At 38.7% G+C, this 26,674-nt stretch overlaps 1 protein-coding gene across 2 annotated transcripts; it reads left to right on the top strand.

The window, feature by feature from the left end:
* The first annotated feature begins 737 nt into the window (after positions 1–737).
* On the top strand, positions 738–24,924 carry LOC590531 (splicing factor 3B subunit 1). Of its 2 annotated transcripts, XM_030990774.1 has the most exons (23): positions 738–804; positions 2,777–2,988; positions 3,450–3,542; positions 4,337–4,454; positions 7,774–7,847; positions 9,354–9,435; positions 10,343–10,455; positions 11,558–11,834; positions 12,395–12,613; positions 13,635–13,753; positions 14,615–14,812; positions 15,282–15,563; positions 16,345–16,702; positions 17,129–17,274; positions 18,086–18,232; positions 18,858–18,983; positions 19,470–19,691; positions 20,233–20,415; positions 21,391–21,569; positions 22,161–22,346; positions 23,107–23,379; positions 24,049–24,265; positions 24,761–24,924. In XM_030990774.1, the coding sequence occupies exons 1-23, from the start codon at positions 774–776 to the stop codon at positions 24,917–24,919; spliced, it is 4,014 nt and encodes a 1,337-aa protein (XP_030846634.1). In that variant the 5' UTR covers positions 738–773; the 3' UTR covers positions 24,920–24,924. The 2 variants fall into 2 exon arrangements, with proteins under 2 accessions (XP_030846634.1, XP_030846635.1); XM_030990775.1 differs by lacking the exons at positions 738–804; positions 2,777–2,988; positions 3,450–3,542; positions 4,337–4,454 and adding an exon at positions 4,817–6,099.
* Positions 24,925–26,674: the final 1,750 nt, after the last annotated feature.

Genomic DNA, 26,674 nt, shown 5'->3' on the forward strand with positions numbered 1-26,674 from the left:
ATAGGCAGGCAAAGGTTTTAAAAACGAAATTGCAACCTTCGGTTACTTTCAAAAATTCCGCGTTGATGTTCCAGATGTTTCATTGTGGCCCATTTGAGGAATAAGGACGGCTATGTGATTTATTTGTTTTGTGGTCTCGTGGGATGTTGGTGTAATGGGACGACCCTAAACAATCATTAATTACCAGTGACCAGACAAGGTTGTCTTCGGAGCACTAAAATGTTTTCCCTTGGGGGGGGGGGGGGGGGGGGGGGGTAATGGACCTACATTCTGGGGGTGGATCTTGAGCCTTAATTAGGGTAATAATTATGTGGGTGAATGAATTAGGGTATTTATTTCGGGTCGCTACCCAAGACAATTTTTGCCACTAGGTGCTGCACACACCAAGCCTGAGTGGCACCCAAATGATTTCTTACTTCGAATTTTTTGGTCTTACTTTTTTGACTGATTTACACAAGCTTATCTAGCTTTTAAAGGGGTCTTAAAAACATTCATTTCATGATGTAATCAAGTTAATATAAATCATGTTGATTAATGTACTATTACCAGTCTCTTTTTTATGTAAAAGATTTTATCATCGTTTTAGGTGGTTTTGAATAAATTGAACTTGAACTTGAACTTGAACTTTAACTTCCATCGGCATCTGTAAAACGATTTTGTTTTGTTTTGTGATCTCGCGTGCGGAGCTAGCTAGCTAGCTGCGAGCAACACAGAGGTTAGGCAAGCGCGCACGTCCTGCGCGCGCGCGTTACGTACGTACATTTCTTTTCAACATGGCGGCCGCAGAATTTGCTACTCGAGAAGGTAAGATTTCAAAAATCATTTTGGAAAGAATTTACAGTCTTTATCAGGCATTTGGCGTCTTATATAAGAGGAGTGAAAGTATTAGCTTATATATCTGATTGTTTTCCATGGTTTTATTGAGAGAGTTGATACACAATGACATTGGGCCGAAACAAGAGGTCGATGATTGCGTTGTTGATGTGTGTTGATGGTGGTTTGCAGCACAAGCCCATAGACTTTGTACGTGGTTAATTGTGCATGCTGTGTGCACGGTCGGTGCACTGAAATTTGCGTGAATTTTGTGAAGAGTGGAGAATGAATTGAATTGAATCACTTGAAAAGCTCAGTGAGAGAAATTGATGAATTGCCTATAAAATTTTAGTGTTGGTAATGTCTTCTGTAGTGTAGCAAGTATCAGTGAGAGTGTATGATGATCGGTGTCCTAAGTTGGTGCACATTAATTAAAAGAATTGCGATGAGCTGAGAATGTCATTCGTGGGATAGCTTGCTGTCGATGGCCGATGGGCTGTTAATTATTCAGTCATTAGTGACATTACTCATGGATTTTATGTTGCTCATTTATCCTCATTCTTAGTCTCTTACTTTATTTAACAATTAAAGGTCTTTTAGTACAGACTACAAAACGAAAAGCCAAATTTTTACTGAACAGCTGAAACTGAAGTGAAAGTAAAAAATCAATCGACAAAGAATTGCAGAGATATTGTGATCTCAAAATTCAATATTGTGCTTTGCGTTTGTATTTGAGCTTCGCTGCCATTTGCTTTTTTGAAAAAAATAAATCAGCTGTTTAGTAGCTCTCATGGAGTCATGCACAAAGTTAGAACTTACTTTTTTTTTAAATTACTTTCTTATCATCTACAGCGCGTTATGATCTGGCATTTAGAGAAAGACCCTACCCTAGGTCTAAATCTCTTTTTACTCACAATTTTTATGAAAATGTTTAGGTCCATGTACCTGCTCTTGAAGATGAATTATTTCCAGACCCTTGTTTTTAACTCCATTGTTTTTGTTGAATTTGCTGATATTTTGTCCATAAGTTCACACCCAGTTCCAAAGTCAATCTTGCCACTACCTAATTCCTAGTTACTCTTTCCAAAGGTGGTATCAAATTTTTGAAAGCTTATTGAATTTTTTTGAGATGTGGTACTGCGCTGTGTGAAGTAAGGTCATGCGAGTACTAAATGTGGTTCCACCACGATACAGTACTTCGAGCAAGCAGCTGGGGGTTGTGATTTTTGTCTCAGAAAATCAACCATATCCGGGCAGAGAATTAGGCGAACTTAGCGAAAGACTTCTGAAACTGAATTTCGATTAAGAATGAGTCAAGATAGGGATTTTTTCAAATATGACCTGTCAAAGATGAATCTAGCTGTAGCCTGTAGATCTAGGCAGGAATGTCATGAGAATAATTTGTTATGAATTTCTGCCTATTGTCAATGTCTACAAATGTAACTGTACAAAAAAAACCAAGATAATTAGACCAGTATGAGGTCAAAAAGACGGTGTCACCACTCATCAAATGTGGGAGTGTCGTGGTCGAGTGGTTTAAGGCGCTTGACTGTAGATGCGAAGGTCGAGGGTTCGAATCCCGACACGGCACTAATATTCTTTGGCAAGATATTTACCTGCACTTGCTACTCTCCACCCAGATGTTAAATGGGTATCCGGTAGGATGCGAACGTTCATGTGGTTGGACGAGCAAGTGTGCGCCTGTAAAATGGCGACTGGCTGGAATGCTCCCCAGGGAGTGGAAAATGTGCACACATTGTGTGCGGGTAAGCCTGAATCCGATGACCGGGTTAATAATATATCTGTAAAGTGCTTAGGCACATCGTTCGATCGGTGTATTGAGCGCTATATAAAAAAACGGATTATTATTATTATTATTACAGAGGAATGTACAGAGTGACAATTTTTTGTTGTTAAAGGGATAGTTGAGTTAAATGTCGTTCCACTTCTCTTTTCTTGTCAGATTTCCAGCGGCAGATTGAGGAGTTGCAGACCCGCACCACATCACTTCGCGACCAAGCCAAGGATGAAGGGCCTGGTAAAGAGAACGAGAATGGAGAGAGGATAGGGTTTGGAGAGACGGGTCAATTTGACAATGAGATCTATGATGGCGGCAAGGCACATGGCAAATATGATGGCTACGTCTACTCAATTCCCACAAATGAAGCAGATGAGGTAGGCAGACTGGAAGGCAGGAACTTATAAATTATTGGTACAAAATGCCACATTATGTGACATATGGGCTTCAGCAACCCTGGAGGTTCATTGTGGAGGGGGGGGGGGGGGGGGGGGGTTAAACAGACCAAAGCATTTTGAAGGTTGAAAGTATGCATTTACATTGTTAGTTGTACATTTAGGTATTGATGTCATTTCCACTCTTAAAAATTGTCAAAATCTCCTTAAATTTTTTGTTGATTATCATTAAATGTTATTATTTATGAACTCCATCTGTCAAATTTTAAAGTAGTGGAGAATTATTATTATTGAATCTTTTTTGTTCAGTAAATTTATATGTCTAATCTAGTAGAAGGTTGCAGATTCTTAACTTGTCTGGTCTCATATGAAGAATTAAAGCTTATACTGTGGGCTTGAAACTCTGAAATATTGATTTGCAAAATTGTTTTCTTTAATTACAGGATGAAGATGACTACAGCTCAAGTAGCCTCATGCAGAAGAATTCCTACACAGCACCCTCATCGTTGTTTGCGGAAGCACAGAAAGCTGGAAAGGTAAGCAAAGATTAACTCCCTTAATATTCCCAAGCTTGAGGTACTGTTCTGAACAGTCAATTCATGATCTCATCATCTCATACGCCCCTAGAACGACATTATATGAGTGAAGTTCCTAAATTAGAGGAGAGAAAAGGGGTTTCAGAGTAGAACAGAGGTTTGATATTTAAAACTGCATGAGCAAAGTCAACCATAGTTAGACTTGCTCTCGACGTCATTGTTGATAATCATGTCTTCACGTGGTTCTTCAATAAATGTTATACCTTCATATGTATTTATACCTAGAGTATCTGTGTAATCTATATTGAATGCTGGCAACGAAGTAAAACTGTATAATCCGATCCCACAACACAACAATAGTATGCAATTCAATTTTGTTTTAAAGATTTAAAGGCATCGTTTAACAATGTTAAATTTGAGATACATGGCCCTACGTGTTATCAGTGTCTTTGTAATATTGAAGCCCTAAAGGAATTGTGCTTCAAAATGATCAAGAAGTACCTCAAAAAAGTAAAAACCTTTGAGTGACCGGTATGACCATACTCGTTTTCCACAATAGACTGTAGTGTTATGAAAACCGTTAGGAAAACACAAAATTTGATTTTGATTTCCAATCATGATGATCAGACAGGCGATCGGCTTGTAAATGTCATGGGATTCATGTATGCTCTAAAGAATTATAATTATGAAATGCAGCATGAGCTAAATCCAGGATTTTGTTTCAAAATCTGAGACAAAGTTACCCAATCCCTTTAAGTAATTTACATACAATGTTTCAATTTGATTGTTTACAGGACTATGACCCTATGGCCGAGCATCGCATACCTCGTATCATGGATAGAGAGGATGAATACAGAAGACTCCGACTCAGGCAGAAGATGTCTCCAGAGAGGAATGATCCATTTGCAGATGGTAGGTTTCACTTCTCCTCATTTCATCCAGTCTATTCTTATGTATTCAATTTTTATTCTACATTACAAGAACCGATGTTTCTTTGATATGTGCTTTTGTTTCTTTGTTTTATCATTAAGAGCATTTTGAAGATGGGTTAATTAATGTAAGTGATGTCTGATTATTTTATTTGGTTGTAAATAGGTGCAGTTTACTTTTGAGCACGCTTGATGCTGAATATCTGGGCAGCGTTTCACGAAATCGTCAAAAGTACAAGTTCACCTACATTCCATTGAAATGCGTGTATTAAGTTTAACACACGTTTCAATGGTATGTCGGTGAACTGGTACTTATGACGGTTTCATGAAACGCTACCCTGGTGTATTAGACTCTGAGAAAAAACGTTGCATGTTCAAGGATAAGCTTCTTGTTTTGTCCTTCTTTGAAAGGAGAGGACGGGTGTGAACATTTAACCCTGAAAATTGTATAGCTTCCTTCTCAAGACTTGAATTATCAGATGAGTTATCCCAGGTCACCGATGAAACATAAAGAAGCCATAAAAACATGTTTCAAATCAATGTCAATCGAAAGAGTAGATTGCACTTGTTTTCATTGAAATTATGCGAATAACATTTTTGTCTTGTGGGGTTGCATCGAGGGTAAATTGAACTAAGTCCTTCTCTGATTACGTACACATCCAGTAGAAAATCAAGTCTGTTGTCAAAGAGAAACCACAATTTGTATACTGTACTATCCACTCTATAATTGAAATCTATGTACCCATGTCTATGAATATGGATCCATTGTTTTGAAAGTTGGCATCAAAATGTGTAATGCAAAGTTAAGGAAGCTTATTCTTCACTGGTCAAGAAGAAGAAATCCTCAGTTAGACTTCCGAAAGGGAATTCCCCCGTGACACGCATTATGTTTATGTGTGTATCACATGATTATGGTTGTGATACCGCATACTAATATTGCTCTCTCACCTTTCTCCCAAACAGCACATCTCATTTCTGTCATCCGATGAATATACCAGGGGTACAGTGTAAAAAATAAAGAGTCTGCGGACATGGTTATGAGCACGCTGGCTTTTAGAAACTTAGCAGGATTCAAATTTTAAAAGTCGAATCATTGTAACGAAAGAAGGATGAATGCGTACCCAGTTTTGTAGGAATTTGTATAATTGCAGATGTTATAAGTGTCATGTTTGTCAGCAACTTTAAATGGGGGCAAGTCTGCTTTACGACTGTGATGATAAACTTGTAACTCTACTATTGACTTTAATTTACATTATTAATTCTCTGAATACATCCACCGTGTCCACCAATGAAAAGCAGCAAGTGCACTTGTACTGTCTTTTTAGAAACTTGTTTTACTACATTCAAATGAAATGATAGAATTTGTGAATTATGAGTAGTAGTCTCCTAAAGATACCCTGTATTTATTAAAAATTATCTGAACTTGTGTTACGGTTAGAGACTCGACAAGCCTGTGGCAATTGTAGCTATGTTTATGATCGATAGGCTCGGTGTATGTATACGTAGTGGATAAGACGTAGCTAAGCTACCGTGTGTACTAATGACTTACAAAAGATTGATTTCATTTAGCCTGTCATCGCCGTTGCGAAGCCATCGGAGGGTGAAAGAGCACGAGGCCTGACGCCAGAGTACGTATATAGGTTAACACCAGAGACCATCGTGCGAGTATTTCTTGGTATTGTGCACCTAAGATGAGAAATGGTTTCATCTATGTAGGTGCATATCAAGAAAGAGTCTCTGGAAGGGTATTTGGTATACAAGATATTGTTTGAATGTGAATGCTAGTTTTGGAATTGCTATTGGAACAGATGTGGGACATAGATGGTTGTTGGGTAGTTGTAACGTTTCATACATGTATGAGCTACAGTACATGTCAAATTCTTTGCAAGTAACAACAAAAATGTCATAGTACGTACAAAACTTCACAGGTTTTGGAATAAAAGATACAGAAAATATCACATACCTCTATGAATGCAAACATATCTGTATAAATCACCTACATTGACCTGGAAACAAAATGATTATAACATCTTCCTTATTAAGCTGTTAACCAAAAGATGATTTTCATGTGACATATGACTGTAATTGTATCACTGTAAACATCATCATACACAATGTTTGTATCAGCGCTAGTTATCTTTCATCACAGCAGAGAGCTACTTAGCAACCTACCCATGTCCTATGTCTGTTCCTCCTTGTTTTTATCTGATATCACTTTCAATAATATACATGTACCAACCACAGCTGAAGTGCAGGAGCTTGAAAAGGATTGCAAAATTCAATCTTGAGCAGACAGAATAAACCTGGAAAGTTTAATTTCTGAGGAAAAGGACATTTTCCTAGATATAGAAGTGGTTTCAAAGGACAGGTTCTCCCTGTCTGTGTATAGTGTGAGTTATGCAGGGTGATGTAAAGGAACTATGAAATCAAAGGGATTAGTGGGTTGTTACTCCAAGAATTGCCTGCTGCCCTCTCCCACATCACCGCTGTGCTCGCTCTATACGTGGTATTTTAGGAGCTGTTGAAACCCTCTATTATCCACACGCTGGAAGAAGAGAAATTGCTTATTAGATTTTATTGGGTGTCTTTACCCTTTGAATAAGTACTGGTAGCCAGAGATAGGTTTTGATGGAACCCACTGGAAATTTGTATTAATTGAAAACTATAATTATTTCGAAGACGAGAAAGGATGCACAATCCAGCATGTGATAAAGGACACACCCTGAATGTGTTCTTCTAACAAAATCAATAGCCTTCTTGGCAAAATCCATGATATGGCGTGAATCATCAATTTTCAATTCACATTATTCATTTATTCTCGAATCAAACAGAGAGTGATGTTAGAGAAATGTTCCATTGTGGATCTTAGATGCACTTGAGCTGTGGTTGAACTCTTAGAAAATACAGCATCTTTATGTTGTGATAGATATGCAGAGTTAGCAAAGATTTTGTATTTGATGCATGGGTGAAGTAATCATTGCAACTTTGAGCCATAACTTTCACATTCTCTAAGCTATGTGACTCTGCTTTGGCCATGAAGTTGCAGAAGTGAGAATTCCCAACGTCAAAAAATCTTTGCTGACTCATCATTTCGTCCCATCAATTACATGTATACATACAAGTTGCCTGACCTATTAGTAGTCCCCTTTTCCTAACAAGATGTTTTCTGTTTCTTCTCTTTGTTTCCCTTCTCGCTTGGCTTGTTTTACATCTTTTCTCCTCCTCCTCCTCCTCCTCCTCTCTGACCCCTCTCTATCCATTTCCTTGTTTCCATGATGACCATTTCCATGTACTCACTACAGGCGGCAAGACACCAGACCCGAGCCTCGCCACCTACGCCGAGATCAGAAAACAGCAGATGATGAGCAAAGAAGAGGTGAGTTGTATGAAGACTTCATGAAAGATCGCAAAAAAGAGATCACTTCAGAACAATGGCCAAGATAAATCATACTCTTCTAGAGGCTATGGAATATGGAATAAATAAAACATTGAAAAGAAAAAAAAAATATGGGAGTAGTGTTGGTAAAAAAAATATGAAAAAAAATTGACATTGCTATGAAAAAATTTCACCAATGCCATACCAAATCCAAACAACACTGCCGTAAACATATATATTTTTTTTAAAATGGTCCACTATCCTAGCTTTAGGTGAGTCCTTTTGATGACATTATTCTGCTTTTTTTGGGGGGGGGGGGGTGGGAGATATATAGATTGGCAATTGGGAATGCCCTACTGAACATAGGGATAAATAATAATATTCAGTTCTTGCATAGCGCATATCGCATGATATAATGTCCCTACCAGGGATGTCTGTTCTTTATAGCTTTGGTCTGATTTCCTTTAATGTAATCCTTTAACCCTTACTGTACTGGGCTATTTCGAGCACTCTCTGACTGGGGGGGGGGGGGGGGGGGGCCCCCCCTATGATCTCGGCCGTCGAATGTCCGATGAACGCGAAAATTTGCATGTTTGTAGATATTTACGTAAGGAACAAGATGGTATAATTAGTTTTTTCCTAATATGCAAATTTTTGTCATTATAGCCTAATTAATTATGCAAAATGCTAATTTTATGCATTTTACAGAAAACTCTACATATTGTCCGTAGACTTGTGAAGAATCTTGAAAATGTATTGAATAAATGTTTCCTTCATCTCAAATTCATGAGGTTTCATTATTTTTATGATATTTGAAAATGCATAGGTTAATTTGCATAAATTATGAATATGCAAATTACGCATTCATTAATTTAAAATCTGGAAATATACAGGGAACTAGAATCATTACAAAAATTGTCAGACTCCACTTTTGTAATGTTGAAACTCATTATTCATATGAAACTTCTTTTCTAACACAAAATAGTTATTTGATGTAATTAATAATGATAATTTATGCAAATTTGATGCGATTTTCAACTATTTATTTTCTTATGTATTTCATTGTTTTTTTTTCTTATTATATCTATTGTTTTATTTCTAATGTATTATTTTGTTCTGAAATACATCTAGTTACTTTGAGAAAGCAAATTGATATTAATTCATATCTTCACATTTCTGCTTGTACATGAATATATGCAATTATAGCACTTTTTTGATGACATGCGCATACTAATTGTTATGTAACACCTTACAGGTATATCCGATTTCGACGAAAATGGTATCAAAATGTGCGTAAGACTTGAGGGAAAAAAGTCATGAAACGACAATTCGAAATTTAGAGCGGTTGCGGCGCGATCTCCGAAAATGTCGAGGGGGGGGGCCTCCCAGGCGCCCCCCCCCCCCCCAGTACAGTAAGGGTTAATGGTTAATTGCCTTCGGTGACCTATGATGACATGTACTTCGTGTGGGTGTACTACCTGTTATTTTCCTTCTCTTTGACCACAGGCTGCTTACAAACATCAGATACAGGAGAAAAGCAAGGCAGGTGAACTCTTCATCCACAAAGAAGTCGAGAAACCTAAACCAGGTCAGATCAAAACCCTCCTTACAATTGTTTGTTTTAACACTTATCGATGTAGTTCAGTGAAACCTGTCTATAAAAACCACCCAAGGGAGACAAGAAAAGATGTCTGTATAGGCAGGTGGTCTTTATGTACAGGTTTCTTTAGTACATGTTTCAATAAGAAACTATATTCAAGGGAAACATAAAATGTGGTCTTTGTAGACAGGTGGTCTTTCTATACAGGTGGCCACTAAAGCATGTTTGACTGTAACATGTACCGGTAATGGCTAATGATTACATTTAGCCAGAGACAATATATACAGTTTACATTTCAATACAGAATTCAAGGATATTCTAAATTCCATCATAATTATATAAAATTCCTCTGAAAACAAACATGTACCATGGAATGTGAATGCACTTTCCAAAAAGATACAAAAACATACAAAAACAAACATCAATAGTTCTGTTTTTTCTTATTACGTTATGAAAACCAAACATGAATGGCATGATATTATAGTTCAACAGGCTTTTGTAGATGAATTAAAGTCAGTTGTCTCTTTCATTTGACGTGTGGATTGACATTTTTGTGGTTATTTTATTACTGAGGGAAATGTACCTTACGTGGTAATGTAATGTTTCTCCAGCAATGTACCTGCATATGCTTTGCTGTTAGAGCTAGAAATGTATCTTAAATCTGTTGGCATACATGTATACGGTATGCAAGACTAGAAAAATGAGTAAAAATGTTACTTAGCATATGACGTGAACTGGTAATGTTATATTTTTGTTGTTGTTGTTGTTGTGATGATGACCGTACTTTATTGTCTTGCATACAAAGACAACAAACAAAGAGCTTGTGTGTATCGAGATCTCAATAGAACCGTGATCTTTACTAACAATGTGGTTTTGTTTGATTTGCTGTTTATAGCTAAGAGAAGCAGATGGGACATGGCAAGGGGAGGTGGTGAGGGTGCAGAGACTCCTAGCACCACACCAGGCATTGCACCAAGGAAGAAAGCTAGTACATGGGACCAAGCTGAGGTAAGTCCTTAATGTAGGGTTCCTTTAATCATAAGAGCTGTGAAAATGATGAGGGAATTGGATATAACTTCTATGACTGAATGTTTTAGTGGTGGTTATTTTTACTGACTGCTAAGAAAGCATAAATGCTTGTTAGTAAGCAACCAGAGGACTGACGGATTTAGGTCCTCTACGAGGGACCTGGTAATGAGGATTAATGCCTTACCAAAGAGTACTAGGGCATCAAGGTTTCGAACCTGGGGTCACCGTATTACGAGATCACTGCTCTACCAACTATCGTATGAGTTAGTTGAATACCGTTATCCTGAAAGTTCTGTGAAATAAGTATAACAAAAAGTATTCATGGAAAGACCACACGAAAGATAAATGAAGGTGAACCATTACCTTGTTCAATCTAATTGTTATAATAAGAAGGAACAGTGGAACGTTATACCAAGTTGAACCATACCCTTGTTCGATGTAACTGGTAATAATTGGAATTTCTAGAACTATCATAAATGGACAGTATCCTCTTTGTGATTGAGTTATACAGTGAAACCTGTCTCTTAAGACCACCCAAGGGAGACAAGAAAGGTAGTCTTTACAGAGATGCCAACTGTTTCGTTTTTGCTGTATTTGTTCCATTTTTTCGCTATGAATACGGCAGTACGTTTTTTGTATGTTTTGTTAAGTTTTTTTTTTTTTTTTTTGGTGACGTTTTTCTTAATTTCTGATCATGGGCTTTGTGTCGTAAGTGTTATATACACCTACGTCTTCAAACGATGCAATCAGGATGGTGATACGGGCCCCAAACTGCGCACATTGCGAATAATCCATGTGTAATGTATGCACGTCGCGCTCCGATCCAGGTACGTATACGTGGTACTGCCGGTTTTTTTAAGCTGCTGGGTTGGGCGATATGTTACGGTGAGAGATGTTTTCAAAAATACTGTTTTTTGTCCCAAAATACTGTTTTTTGCTCGTAAGAATACTTTTTTTTGTTGAAGAAGGTTGGCATCTCTGTCTTTAGGTACAGTTGGTCACTAGAGCAGGTTTGATTGTATGTAGATTTCTCTACTGAATATGTTCAATTAAATTGCTCCATGTATTACTCTATCTACAGTCTATGACTCCATCCATCAGTCGTTGGGACGAGACCCCCGGTAGACACAAGGGAGGGGAAACTCCAGGAGCCGCTACACCTGGAGCCGCCACACCTGGTGCCACGCCCTCTGCCAGCACCCGTATTTGGGAGGCCACACCCGGCCATGTCACTCCCGGTCACGTCACTCCGGGGCATGCTACACCGGGCCATGTCACGCCCGGTCATGCAACCCCCGGTAGGGCCACACCCAGTGCAAGGAGAAACAGATGGGATGAAACTCCAAGGACAGAAAGAGGTGAGTTCCTTAGTTTTGTTTTTTTAGGGAGGGACTCGTGAAGAGTGATGAATTTTGTTTTAAAGGGATTGATATTGTTCGAGTTCTTCATACATTTTTCTTGTAGATATGATTGATAACCGACTATGTTTAACTTTGATGGAAAACAGAAATAAATGATCATAACTATTTATCGAAAGCCCATCAACATAGGTCAGGTGAAGTAAATCAGTATTTTTAAAGGACTGAAAGCGGCAAATTAGAGCAGAATATTTTTTTAGACCCTGAACACTGCTAAATAATGCTTTACTAGGATACATTTATAATGTAATGCAGAACACATCAAGATTCACTTTTTCAAGAGTTACATGTCGTATCAAAAGGGATTTAAGTGATAGATATTTTATTTATTTATTTATTTATTTCTAATCTTTTGTCAGGGTAGCCCATTCACCAATAATAATAGTGGTCTTCCATGGGGCCTTCATTATACATGAACATATTTACATCAAAAACGCAAAACGTTCACATTCATATTTAGTTGTAGAAATTCACTCGATGCTTTCCATTTTGCTCTGTAGAAACCCCTGGCCATGGTAGTGGCTGGGCCGAGACACCACGTACAGACCGTGGAGGTGAGGGTGCCCCGTCTGAGACACCCACCCCAGCCAGCAAGCGCCGCTCACGATGGGACGAGACCCCGGCCGGTAGCGGGACACCGTCGGCTACCCCTATGATGCAGAATGGGATCACCCCTGTAGGCTCCAAGGCAGCCATCATGAACACACCAACACCGTCAGGTCAGTTAATAAAAATAGTAATAATAAAATAATAATAATAAATACTTATAAAATGCACTTATCTAATAACTTACTCAATGCACTATACATAACAAAATACACAAATCTCTCTCCAAAATTTAACAACCTAATATAGTCAAACCTGTCCATAGCGACCACCAAGGGAAACACAAAAAGTGGCCTTTGTAGACGGGTGCCTTTAGTACATGTTTCAATGATAAACCAGTTTCCATGGAAACAACAAATGTGGCCTTTGTAGACAGGTGGTCACTAAAGCAGGTTTGACAGTACTTTGGCCCGTTTTATAAACAGTTGCGATTTATTGGTGATCAATGTCAATCGCAACTATGTACAAAGGAGATAGGAGACTGTAAACTTGCGATTGATTGGCGTTCGCAACTTTTTATAAGACGGTGCCATTGTCTTAACTAAAATATAATGATATTCATGATAAACATGATCAATGTGTGGTAATACATATTTAAGTCTCTTAACTTAAATGCATATTTCTATTTTCATTGTTACATAATGTCATTTCAGTTAAACTTGTATTTCCTTCTGCTTAAAGGGATCGTTTAACAATGTTAAATATGAGATACACGGCCATACGTGTTATCAGTGTCTGTGATATGGTGTAATATTGAAGCCCTAAAAAAATTGCGCTTCAAAATGATCAAGAAGTGCCTCAAAAAAGTAAAAAATCTTTGAGTGACCGGTTTTACCATACTCGTTTTCCCCAATAGACTGTATTGTTATGAAAACCGTCAGGCGAACGGTTTTCAAAATGTGTAATTCCAATCATAAATATCTTGATAATCAGAGAGGCGATCGGCTTGTGAAAGTCATGGGGTTCCTGACTGACCTAAAGGTTTATAATTATCATTGCATCATGAGCTAAATCCAGAATTTTATTTCAGAATCTGAGACAAAGTTACCGGATCCCTTTAAAACTGAAGGCCATTATCGTTGTAATCAGTCATTTTTAGTAATAGTCATATGTCTCTTTATGTTTGTTGTGTAGCTCTCCGCATCATGACTCCCGAGCAGTTGCAAGCTTGGCGTTGGGAGAAGGAGATTGACGAGAGGAACCGACCTCTCTCTGACGATGAACTTGATACGCTCTTCCCTGAAGGATACAAAGTAAGTTGAAATTTGCAGAAGCATTTTCAGTGATATTTCCTCTTCTGCCAGTGGTATAATGTTGTAATGAAGGCCACTAGTCCCTTTGACTGATGTTCTATGGAACATTGGAGCTAAAGTGTTTCTGTCCCTTCTAATCATGATTATACATTGAATGACATAGTGAAATGTACTAGCGAAAATATTGTGTATTGAAGATATTTATTGTTAAGGAAAGGACAGTTCTTACATTCAAACATGCACCAGAATCTGCCATAGTGACCAAGTGAAATGTACTAGAGAAAATGTTGTGTAATAATAATAATAATAATAACTTTTATTTACCCAGGGTAGCCACTTCAGTTATGAAACTGTTCTTCCAGCGGGCCCTGCATAACATAATATGTTATTACTACCCTTCTCCAATCTAATATGCTGAGCGCCTAGCTAGAAGGCAGAAGGTCCAATTATTACAAGTCTTTGGTATGACTTGGCCGGGGTTCGAACCCACGACCTCCCGTTCATGAGGCGGGCGCTCTAACGACTCAGCCACCATGCCCGGTTAATTGTATTGTATTAGATTGTTCTAATATGTTTAGAAAAGGAAAGCACACACATTCAAACGTGTGCCAGAATCTGCTGTTACCAAATATTTTATCCTTGTAAAACATGTCATCATTCTAAACATACACTGGTCCATGTAATTACAGTCAGTGCTGTAATTATTAAAAGATTACGCCTTATGAATATCTCATATTACACATTGTTATGTGTAATGGTTGGTTAATTGATTCAGACACAAATTCAAAACAAGTGAAGAGCATCTCATTGAACCCCTTGCTTTTCAAAACAGTGTCCTTCTTCTCACCCCTCTCTGCACAGGTATTGACCCCGCCCGCTGGTTACGTACCCATCCGCACTCCCGCCCGTAAGCTGACGGCGACGCCCACCCCCATGGGTGGCCTGAGCGGGTTCAGCATGCAGCAGGACGGAGGTCTTGTGGATGCAGGGTTGGCCCAACCACCCGGTAACCTACCCGTCCTCAAACCAGATGATACGCAGTACTTTGGCAAGCTACTGGTGAGTATTGACTGAACTTGTGAACATGTTCTGTTGATTTAGCATCTACTTGTACTTTGAGGTAATAGATTTTGGTTTCATTCCTGCCTAATCAGAAGGATTGGCAGAAGTCATTGCTGTATGTAGAATGTAAAATGTCCTTGTTCTTAGATGAATGTTAGAAAACAGTAGTAGAGCAACATCAGGACCTTACATGAAGTTCCTGTTTGTAGGGGAGCTACACCCTATGCAAGAAAAGAGACAGTTGGAAAGTTGAAAACTTTTGTGAAAAGCACTTGCATCTATTTCTAATTCTTTTTACATACTCCTTTCTAATATAAGGTTTAAAAAAAATATACGTAATGATGTGAAGATATCTGTAGTTCCTTTCTATGTGCCATTATGATCAATTGGTTCCTCTCTTGAGCTTTGTAGTTCCATACTTCTGATGAATGGTGTATTGTAATTTCAATCTGTCTGTCTTTCACAGAATGATGTTGATGAGAGCACCCTTAGCCCTGAAGAAGCCAAGGAAAGACGCATCATGAAGCTCCTCCTTAAGATCAAGAACGGCACCCCACCCATGAGGAAGGCTGCCCTTAGACAGATCACAGACAAGGCCAGGGACTTTGGCGCCGGACCTCTCTTCAACCAGATCCTACCTCTCCTCATGTCACCGACCCTGGAGGACCAAGAGCGCCATCTGTTGGTGAAGGTCATTGATCGTATCCTCTACAAGCTGGATGACCTCGTCAGGCCCTATGTTCACAAGGTAAGGTTCTTTAATTATGATGTAATGCAAGATGATTAAGAATGCAATATAGTGGCATTCTTTTTAGAGAAAGATATCAAGAGACTTATATTCTAATATGATTTGTTGGTTTTCTTGCCAATTTAAAGAATTGTCATGGTGCACGATGTTTTCAAATTTGATACTAGTGTCCTTTTAGTTTATACAAAGCTACATTCAGTCCTTACAACATAAAACAGAAGCTTGAACTAGATTGTAATCTCCCACCGGAAGGAGCAGGCAGGGCTGAAACCCCAAGTGCAAAGAAAGGTTTTCATCAGAGTATTCGACATAATGTACATCAGGCCTTAAATTTCAATATTTTTAGGGCATGACCACTTTTCTGTAGGGCACATTCCTATATTACAGCACAAATAGGAAGAATTAGAAAGGGCACAAAAAATCTCCAAGGCCAATGAGAGGGGCATTGAGGCCAATCAAAGGGGCATTGAGGCCAATCAAAGGGGCATCTAAGGCCATGGCCTTGGTGGCCTTGCATTAATTTAAGCCCTGGTACATTATCATCCTTCATATATACGTTCCTTAAAAAGTTAAGATTCTTTGAAGCCTAACCTGAAGACAGTGCTGTTTTCGAAAGGTTACAATATGTGAATGTAATTATAAATTTTGTTGTACTTCTTTCTAACTTTCTTAATCCACCTCTGAATAGTTTTACGAGATAGATGGCGCAATATAAGTGCATTACATTATTATTATTACGATGCAGGGCAGTTAATTAAGAGAATATTCTTATACCTTGCAGATCCTTGTTGTGATTGAGCCCCTGCTGATCGACGAGGACTACTACGCCCGCGTTGAAGGTCGTGAGATCATCTCCAACCTGGCCAAGGCCGCTGGTCTGGCCACCATGATCTCTACCATGCGTCCCGACATTGACAACCTGGACGAGTACGTCCGTAACACCACGGCCCGTGCCTTCGCCGTCGTCGCATCTGCTCTGGGTATTCCCTCCCTGCTGCCTTTCCTCAAGGCTGTGTGCCGCAGCAAGAAGTCCTGGCAGGCTCGTCATACCGGTATTAAGATCGTCCAGCAGATCGCTATCCTGATGGGATGTGCTATCTTGCCTCATCTGAGGAACTTGGTGGAAATCATCGAGCATGGTGAGTTTTCAGTCTTACATGTATGTTAAACTTTCCATGTATATATCATCTTAATTACCAAATTATGAACAGAACTATGATGGATTTTATTCGAAATGTAGAGGTTTAATTTAGGAATTCACATTCCTCTACACTCATGGATTAAAAAGAAGATCAGTTTGAAAGCTGCACCTTCTTTAATGGTGTAGATAGCAGTATGTAAAGCAAATGTTATTTACTAGTTTGGCCGGGAGGGATTAGACCACAAAGCGTGGTCAATGATGGGTGGCTATCTCATCAACTCAGCTCTCAATTAACATAAGAAAAAGAGGATCATGGGGGACCAACAGGCACCGATTGGGGAATTTTTCTCTATAGAGGGAGCAAGTAGCTACAAGTAGGACAGTGGGGTTTTAATTCATCTTACTCTCTTCCATTCTTATCTAGGTTTGGTTGATGAGCAGCAGAAGGTGCGTACTATCACTGCCCTGGCCCTGGCAGCCTTGGCTGAGGCAGCTACACCCTACGGTATCGAGTCCTTTGACAGTGTCCTCAAGCCTCTCTGGAAGGGTATCAGGCAACACAGAGGAAAGGTGAGCAACAGCAACTTTAGTCGTAATGCTAAATGTATTACTCATTGCGGATATAGTATCGAAAATAATATCGCTAGTAATATTCGTTTGTCTCGCAATGTATGGTCAACAAGGGATCTAAAAGATCACGACATCTTGTGCATGTTGCAGCGGCTCACGAAACATCATGATCTTTTAGATCCCTTGTTGACCATACATTGCGAGACAAACAAATATTACTAGCGATATTATTTTCAAAACTTTATTCTTGTTCACACATTAGGTGGTAAACGACCTCAACTGTGACATATGAGAACAAACCTCTAGTGGGATTGTTTGGGAGGCTGAATGGGAACAAGAATTATATACCTCTGCTAACATGGTGTGAAAGGCATTACGTTTAAATGTTATCCTTCCTTGACAACTATCAAAGTCTAGAGACCCAATGAAGGAGTACCAACCAAAATTTGGCAAGACTTTAACCCCAAAGGCTGGGTCATTTTGAAAGGTCTGTCAGCCAGAAAGGGGTGGACTAAATATGTTGTGACTCTCTCGTGGCATAGAATGCAATGAAGAGTTATTGTGAAATATATGTATATTTATCTAGTACGTTCTTTGCATCATTAATTGATTTTAATCCCAACCTCTTCTCCAGGGTCTTGCTGATGGACCCTGAGTATGCTAACTGTGTGTACTATACCAAGGAAGTGATGTTGATTTGCACTGAATTTGAATTTGATGAAATGTATTTTCAAAAGACGTGTAATCTTCAGCCTTGTTTAAGTTATCACTTGAATTATTAACTCATTTCAAATGCCAACCTCTTCTCCAGGGTCTTGCCGCTTTCCTAAAAGCCATTGGCTACTTGATCCCGTTGATGGACCCTGAGTATGCTAACTACTACACCAAGGAAGTGATGTTGATCCTCATCCGTGAGTTCCAGTCTCCTGATGAAGAAATGAAGAAGATTGTCTTGAAGGTAAACCAAGTTTCAGTTCAGTTGTTCTAGTGTACATTCTTCAGTTTCATGCAATAATAATGATTTATAATTGTCTTGGGCAGATCGTATATTCGCCCTGGTTTTTATCTTGTCTAAGACACAGTGTCCGCATGACGTTTTTGAATGGGTTTCAGGTTAGGTTGGGAGTTGAGGATTCAGGGTTAGGGTTAGGTATAGTGATGGGTGCAGAGTGGAAATTTGGAATATGGTTAGTATAAGAAGCTGATCATGAAGCAATGTGCTGTACAACCATAAAGAGATATTTGTAAACATGTACCTCATTGGGATGAATGTGATAACTTAATATTCAACAAAGTTATTTTACAGTGAATAAGTGATCATTTAACACACATACAACATTTCAACTGGAAACTCTCTTTGACTTAGATGAATTTTAAATGGGGATATTACTTATGCAAAGATTTGTTTCAAAGAGATAAAAAGGGCAAATATTTTAAATTTTATGGTGCATCGATGTTGATGATTTCTGTCAAACTGGACTTGCACGAGGTTGATACTCTCATGGACTTTTGCCAGTGTTATTGATATTGCCCAATTCTATGAGACTTAATTATCGTTGTAACATATTGCTATTCCTGTGTAGGTTGTGAAGCAGTGTTGTGCAACTGATGGTGTAGAGGAGGATTACATCAGAGATGAAGTCCTGCCGTCTTTCTTCAAGCATTTCTGGCAGCACAGAATGGCCCTCGATAGGCGCAACTACAGACAGGTAAGTCCTTACTTATTCTTTAAATTGTTAATTCTTTTCAACTTTGATTTTCTTGTTTTCCACATAATCACATGATGGAAGCTGTATTGTAAGGCTCTGATATTAAATTATATATGATGGAATAGCAGTTTGTTTTATAGGCTATTTTACAAATTGCTGCCTTTTCCATGTTTTTTGGTTAAAGTGAACTAAATGACTAAATGATGTATTTTCATCCTGTTTATGACTGCATTACCTAGGACTAAGTGACTTAAGTTTAATTGGTCTGTGTATAGGATGACACTAGTTCTCTAAGTTTTACGACATCTTTGATTTACCACCTGCTCAGATACACAACTCTTCCTGTCTACATTTAGCCGTCTTTATAATGTAGGACTCACAGCATTGTTATAGTTATTCCACTGCCACTGAAGGTGTTGCTGGAGGATTTTTTTTATAGTATTTGTTATCTTGATGAAGTTTACATCTATGTTTATCTTCTCATAGCTTGTGGACACCACAGTCGAGATCGCCAACAAGGTCGGAGCATCCGAGATCATCGTCAGGGTGGTCGACGACCTCAAGGATGAAGCGGAACAGTACAGGAAGATGGTGATGGAGACCATTGAGAAGGTGATGGATAACCTGGGTGCATCGGACATCGATTCCAGGCTGGAGGAGCAGCTCATTGACGGTATCCTGTATGCCTTCCAAGAACAAACCACAGAGGTGAATAGGGTTTAGGACCAGGGGGGGGGGGGGGGGGGGGGGGGTGTTTCACAAAGATCCAAGTCAAACTTATCTCTTAGTTGGACCTAAAAATTGTGGAGAGCCATTTTTAGCCTTAAAATAAAATATATTCAAAAGCAAAAATTCAAGTATTTTAGACTTTTCATAAATTCCACATCTCCTTGATAATAGAAAATATGAATGATTTGAATCAACGTTTTACGACTTTCCATAATTGTTAAGTCCATCTTAGAGATAAGTTCAAACTTTGTGAACCCCCCCCCCCCAGATTAGGGCAAGTAATTTGAAAGGATTGATCAAATATGCATACCTATCTAGCACTGTTTCAATGTTTAGTTTAGCTCATAATGTTATGCTTTGTAGCAAATAGAGTTAAAAAAATAAATGATTTTAGATTTAGATTTACCTGCCTCATACCTGCGGTACTATCCTATGGCATCTCAATAACAAAGCATTATTATATACCTCTGACATATCAGGTTCATGCACTAACTAGTAATGTATTTCCTCCCATTATCAGGATTCTGTAATGCTGAATGGCTTTGGTACCATCGTAAATGCCCTTGGCAAGCGAGTGAAGGCCTACCTGCCTCAGATCTGTGGTACTATCCTGTGGCGTCTCAATAACAAGGCAGCCAAGGTCAGACAGCAGGCTGCTGACCTCATCTCAAGGATCGCTATCGTCATGAGAACTTGTCAAGAGGTAAGCTTTCTTTCTTATTTTTCGATCAGGTCTGAGTAGATCTTTATTTGGTTGAAGAGCAGGAGACGCGATAGCTCAGTGGTAGAGCAGTGGTCTCATAACCAGGCGGTCCAGAGTTCGAACGCTAGTCGATTCGCTAGTAAGGCATTGGTCCTCATTACCAAGTCCCTTGTAGAGGACTTAAAGCTGTTGGTCCTCTGAATGCTTACTTACTGTCAGCTAAAATAAACAAACAATCAATAAAGTGATAAATTTGTATATCAACCATTTACATTGCTATAGTTTTGAGAACATGTCAAGAGGAAAGAGCTGTTCTCTCATTTTATCAGGCCTTAGTATATATATTTGGGGTTGACATGTTAGAGATGTTGGTCAGCAACCATTCACTCTGTAATAGTTTTGAGAACGTGCCAATAGGTTTTCTTCAATTTTTTATGTGATTCTAGAAGACTTCACTCTCTTTGAGTTCCCTTGAGTTAGATTACTCACCTTTATGATAATATTTTCTGAGAGATAAGACCCCACCGACAACAAACATTCCTCCCCCCCCCTTCCTGGCTGATTATGCATTCATAGTCGCTACAAAGATTTCTTTGTAACGCAATTTCGTAGAGTAGGCTTATTGTGCCTATGTTTTATATTCTCAGTGACAGTAGGTTGCCATAGGGTAGCCTCTTCAGAGATTTCAAGGGCATTGTCAATGTCATACTCTCAAGGGGACTGCCACACTTACAAATTCCTCTGATGTTGTTCATTTTGTTTTTCGGGAGAAACTGATGGGTCATTTGGGTGTAGTGCTGTATAAGAACCTGGAAACATTGTATGAAGCGCATTATAAATGTAATGTATTATTATTATTATTATTATTAGGAAGCATCTTAGAAGTTCTCAAGGGAATCGTCAATGTCACATTCTCAAAGCCATTATCAATGTCACACCTTCAAAATTCTTTGATTTCTATTTTTTGGTTAACAGGAGAAGCTGATGGGTCATTTGGGTGTGGTACTGTATGAATACCTGGGAGAAGAATACCCTGAGGTTCTGGGTAGCATCCTGGGAGCTCTGAAGGGCATTGTCAATGTCATCGGTATGCACAAGATGACCCCTCCCATCAAAGATCTTCTGCCTCGTCTTACACCAATCCTCAAGAATAGGTAAGTGCCTTGAGTGGCTTCTCCTTTATTAAATTACTTGTAGTCGTGACTAGTCTTTACAGAAATTGGCAATTACACAAATGAACAGTTCTTTTGGTGGGAGTTTTACGTTTGATAGAAGTAAACAGAGAAGAGAGAGGGAAACGAGACATAAAGAGTACCTATCAGAGATGCTTTTATTATAGTATCCTGAATGTGGAAACTGTTTTAAGTAGGAAGATTTATGGAAGATGTTTCATATTTAATAACAACAAAAATATAAAAAAATGGAAGTTGCAAGTTGTCAAGCTTCTTTTGACACTCGTATACATGCTGTAAGTCTCTAGAGGGGATCTCAGTCTCAGTCATTCAAAGTCTCCAGAGGGGATCTCAGTCTCAGTCATTCAATTGGCCTCATGTTGACTAATTGTACATGTACCTCATTACTATCTTTTACAAGTGGACATTGCCATCTTAAAGTCTTTGGCTCTAAATTTGCTGATTTTACCACTTTCAAGAAATATTGATATCTCCTGCAATGCTGTTGCCGAATCTCCATGACCTAATATAGCTTCTCCCCCTTTCTTCCTTTCTGTCTTCCCTTATTTCCAGGCATGAGAAGGTACAAGAGAACTGCATAGACCTTGTAGGACGTATCGCAGACCGTGGAGCTGAGTATGTGTCGGCCAGAGAGTGGATGAGGATATGTTTTGAGCTGCTAGATCTTCTCAAAGCTCATAAGAAGTCCATCCGGAGAGCTACAGTCAATACCTTTGGATACATCGCCAAGGCCATTGGGTAGGTCAAGTGTTTTTCTTTGTAATGATTTTTGGCAACAAGGACAAATTCATTCTGATGAGAGAGAGAAAACTTACAATTTGTGTAGAGGGAACATCCTTTTGGATGTGGTAAGTGGCACATGTAATTTTGTTCAAAGTTCTATTGCTGAAATGTGTTTAAAAAGAGATATGAAAAAGATGCCTCTGTAACATTTTGATCATTTAAAACGCAAGGCAAGTTCAGTGATCATCAGCAGTATTACAAACTTTTTTGTGTGAATGTGTTTGAATGAAATTAGTACTACAGTCCATGGATATCTTCAGATTTCTTGCAAATAACTGTATTTATATAAAATGTTCAGACCTAGCTTTTAAGCTCTTTGTCAGAACAGTGGCAGACCTGCCAACCAGTACGATTTAGTTGTATTTAGTACGATTTTTAGAAGCAAATACGACAGTACGATTTTCGTACAACTTTTGTCTGTAAAATACAACTTTTGGGACTAAAGAATACAGTTTTTTAACTCCAGAGGTTGGCAGGTCTGCAGTGGTGCTCTTGAATACCTCCTCACCCCCCCCCCCCCCAAAAAAAAAGAGAGGAAAAAATGGGAGGCTTGGAATCTTGGTGTAGTCTCTAAATGAAGAATTCACGGTAAGTGTATTAGCAATCCCTCAAATACTTTTAGCTCATCGTAATGAGTAATTCCTATTATTACACCAATCAATTATCAAGATCAGCTTTAAATATCATCACCATATCTTATTCTCATCCTTTCCAGACCTCATGATGTGTTGGCCACCCTGCTCAACAACCTCAAGGTCCAGGAGCGTCAGAACCGTGTCTGTACCACCGTAGCTATCGCCATCGTAGCCGAGACCTGCTCACCGTTCACTGTCCTCCCAGCACTCATGAACGAGTACAGGGTGCCGGAGCTCAATGTACAGAATGGTGTACTCAAGTCACTGTCTTTCCTCTTTGAGTATATCGGTGAGATGGGCAAGGATTATATCTATGCTGTCACGCCGCTGCTTGAAGATGCACTCATGGATAGGTAAGTTAGCAAGGGTTTTTACAGATATGCACATCTATTAAGCAAATCCCTTTCCATTAGAAAGACCAAATTCAAGTTACCAAAGTCTCAAAGGTGTTTTGATCTATATTAGTATATATTAAAGTCACTGTAAATTTATCACATTCTAGAATCTCTTTTGAGAAATTATGTAAATCCTGTCATCTGTTGACTTTAGTGCAATATGTTATGACTATCCAGCATTCTTTGAGGGATTCTTAACTTCTTTGATTTACTTTAGGTGGATGATTTGATATTGGTATGACTTTGACTTTGACTTGGCAGTTTTCTCTCTTTCAGCTAATTGACCAGTTTACTATCATATTCAAATGTATTGATGTTTCTTTCCTAGGGACCTAGTGACGAGGTATTCCATGAACCTGTTATTAAAAGAATAAACAACACCACTTGGAATCCAGTCTGCATACATTACATATTGCTATGTCAGGCAAGCCTTGGGCAACTTTCTTTTAAACATTGTGAATTTGTTAGTAAACCGGTCTATTGGTGATGTCTTAAATCATTTGGCTTCTCAACTATGCAATATTCTCTAAAAAAATAAAATTAAAAAAAGTTCTCTAATGATTTGCAAAATGTCATATGTTCTCGCCCCCAGGACATTATTCAATTTTCAATTGTCTTTTATTACAGGGATCTTGTCCATCGACAGACGGCCTGTGCAGCCATCAAGCACATGTCACTCGGAGTCTTTGGCTTCGGGTGTGAGGATGCCCTCATACATCTCCTTAACTTCGTCTGGCCGAACATCTTTGAGACGTCGCCTCACGTCATCCAGGCCGTCATGGAGGCCATCGAAGGCCTCAGGGTTGGGGTCGGGTCCATCAAGATGCTGCAGTATGCATTACAGGTGAGACAGGATTTAACTGCAATCTTATTATTAAGGCCCCACTGCACTAATTATAGCTACTTGCACGCTCTATATATCAATCAGTGACCTTGCAGGGAGGTATAATCCCCCTGTCCAAACTAGTGCAGACGGGCTTTAAAGTGACTTGGTAACATTGTTGAAGGTTGATGAAAAAATTGTTTTATTGTACAAGTAGTGCAGTGGGTTCTTAACATGCAATGGTTGTGATTCTTCTCTACACGAAAGTCTCCATTTAATGTCCTATCCGAGGGACAAGAGTGTTTTCACTGTAGCATTCTGCTTCTATGTAACGGGGGAGTATGTATGTTTCTTTTCAACAGATGTAATTGAAATTGTTTTATTCTAACCAAATTCAAGTGCACCTTTGGTCACAATTTTGTTTGGGGGGTGTATTTTGTACATTTTGAAAATGCAAGGTAATAAAGAAACATTGCATGATGTTACAACATCCCATCTCTTCTTTCTTTCTTTCAGGGCCTGTTCCATCCAGCGCGTAAGGTACGAGACACGTACTGGAGGATATACAACACACTCTACATCGGTGCGCAAGACTCACTGGTCGCTGGCTTCCCCAGAGTACCCAATGATGAGAAGAACCAGTACCTTCGCTATGAACTAGATTATGTGCTTTGAGAAGAGATGACTTACCTATATATATCATGGACACTTGTAAAACAAAATATGAACTTAAAGCCCATCTGAACTAGTTTGGCCAGGAGAGATTAGACCTCCCTGCAAGGTCACTGACAGGTGGCTATTTCATTAACTCAGCTCTCAATTAACGAGAAAAAGAGGATCATGGGGGACCAACAGGCACCGCTTAGGCATTTTTTGCTATATAGAGGGCGCATGTAGCTACAAGTAGTACAGTGTGGCTTTAATCTGATGGACTTCTGTTAGTTGGACCTCTATGTATCATGTACCAGAATTTCAGATGCCGTACATTTATCTTCAATGTCAAGTGGCGTTCGACGATCGAGTATATAAACAGTGGAGCCTGTATATGAAGTTTGCTCAATGGAGATGATAAAGCATGGTCTTCGTAGGTGGGTGGTCTCAATGTTCAGGTTCCATTAGTACTGGTACATTTTTTATTGAGAAACTGTTTTAAAAGGGAAACAAAAGAATGTGGTCTTTACAGGCAGGTGGTCTTTTTAAACGGGTGTTCTCTATTGTCTGTACTTTACTTATGTAAAAAACTTTGATATCACATTTGTTATAATTGTATCAAACCATTTAGTCATCTGGTCATTTACACATGTACCCTCCTGGTATTATGATGTTATATCAAACCATCAAATTTTATATTACAACTGCTAAAGGGAACCCCCAAAAAATGTTATTTATATATTCAGGTTGGTTTTCTATATAGACCCCTTTTTCATTGAGAAATTGGAAAAGCGATGAATGCAGTCTTTGTAGACAGGTGGTTGCTACATATAACACAGGTAGAGTATGTACATGTACACTAGCAGATGTTGCCAATTACATTCAGCCCCTCAGTGTATGATAATTGAAACTTCATGGCATTCTTATTTGGAATTGTTGCAGAGCCTATTTTAATAGAGCAAGGGATATCAATGGCTTTTATAGTAACAAGCACAGTACATGTCACTGCAATCATGATTATTGCAGTCAATCAGGTTTCTGAACTTATACACAGTGTACATCCTGCCAAGTTTCGCTTGTCTATTCTAGTTTTCGTCATCTCTCTTTACAGTGAACTTCAATTCTTTGTGTGTCTTCCGATTTTGGTATCTGTAAGAAGATGACGATACAGTTGCATCATGTTTTGTGTTAGAGTGCAATCATTGAAATTTGAGTCATTTCCTCTCCATAAAGCCTAGTTCGAATATGATGCAGCAAAACCGCAGCGTTTAAAAAAATGATGAAATAAAGTGTAAATCGCTTCACATTTCTGTATCGTGTAACACAGGGCTCAGAAAAAAACTTGGGAAACCTTTGTTGCGCGCAGTTGTCATTCATTAATTCATGAACAAACAAAAAAACAGCGTTTTTATAATTTTTGGCGGTGGTTTCCTGTGTCATATCTGAACAAGCTTTTGATGGTCTGCGTTTTATGTGTATATAAAGGAAATGGGACTGGAAGAACTTGAAAGCTTAATGAAGATACATTGTACTCGTGTGGAACAAAAAAAAAGTACAAATTTTAATAACAAGGTCAAGTTCAAGTTCAAGTTCATTTATTCAAAACCACACAAAACATGATATAATCTGCATGATGCACACAACTTAAAGATAAACTTGAGTTCTGGTAAAAAAAGAAAATGAATTCTCACAGAATCTAACGAAACTTACACTGAATGTTCAAGATTACAAATAAATGTCATGTGCCAAATAATTTTGGAAGAAAATGTATACTGGCTG

Source organism: Strongylocentrotus purpuratus, unplaced genomic scaffold (assembly GCF_000002235.5).
Source record: "Strongylocentrotus purpuratus isolate Spur 01 unplaced genomic scaffold, Spur_5.0 spur5_scaffold_19, whole genome shotgun sequence".
Lineage (NCBI taxonomy): Eukaryota > Metazoa > Echinodermata > Echinoidea > Camarodonta > Strongylocentrotidae > Strongylocentrotus > Strongylocentrotus purpuratus.

Coding starts and splice junctions, on each gene's coding strand:
- LOC590531 (XM_030990774.1), top strand. CDS start 774: ATGGCGGCCGCAGAATTTGCTACTCGAGAAG. Junction 16,703..17,128: donor GGTGGAAATCATCGAGCATG/GTGAGTTTTCAG, acceptor ATTCTTATCTAG/GTTTGGTTGATGAGCAGCAG. Junction 21,570..22,160: donor ACACCAATCCTCAAGAATAG/GTAAGTGCCTTG, acceptor CCTTATTTCCAG/GCATGAGAAGGTACAAGAGA.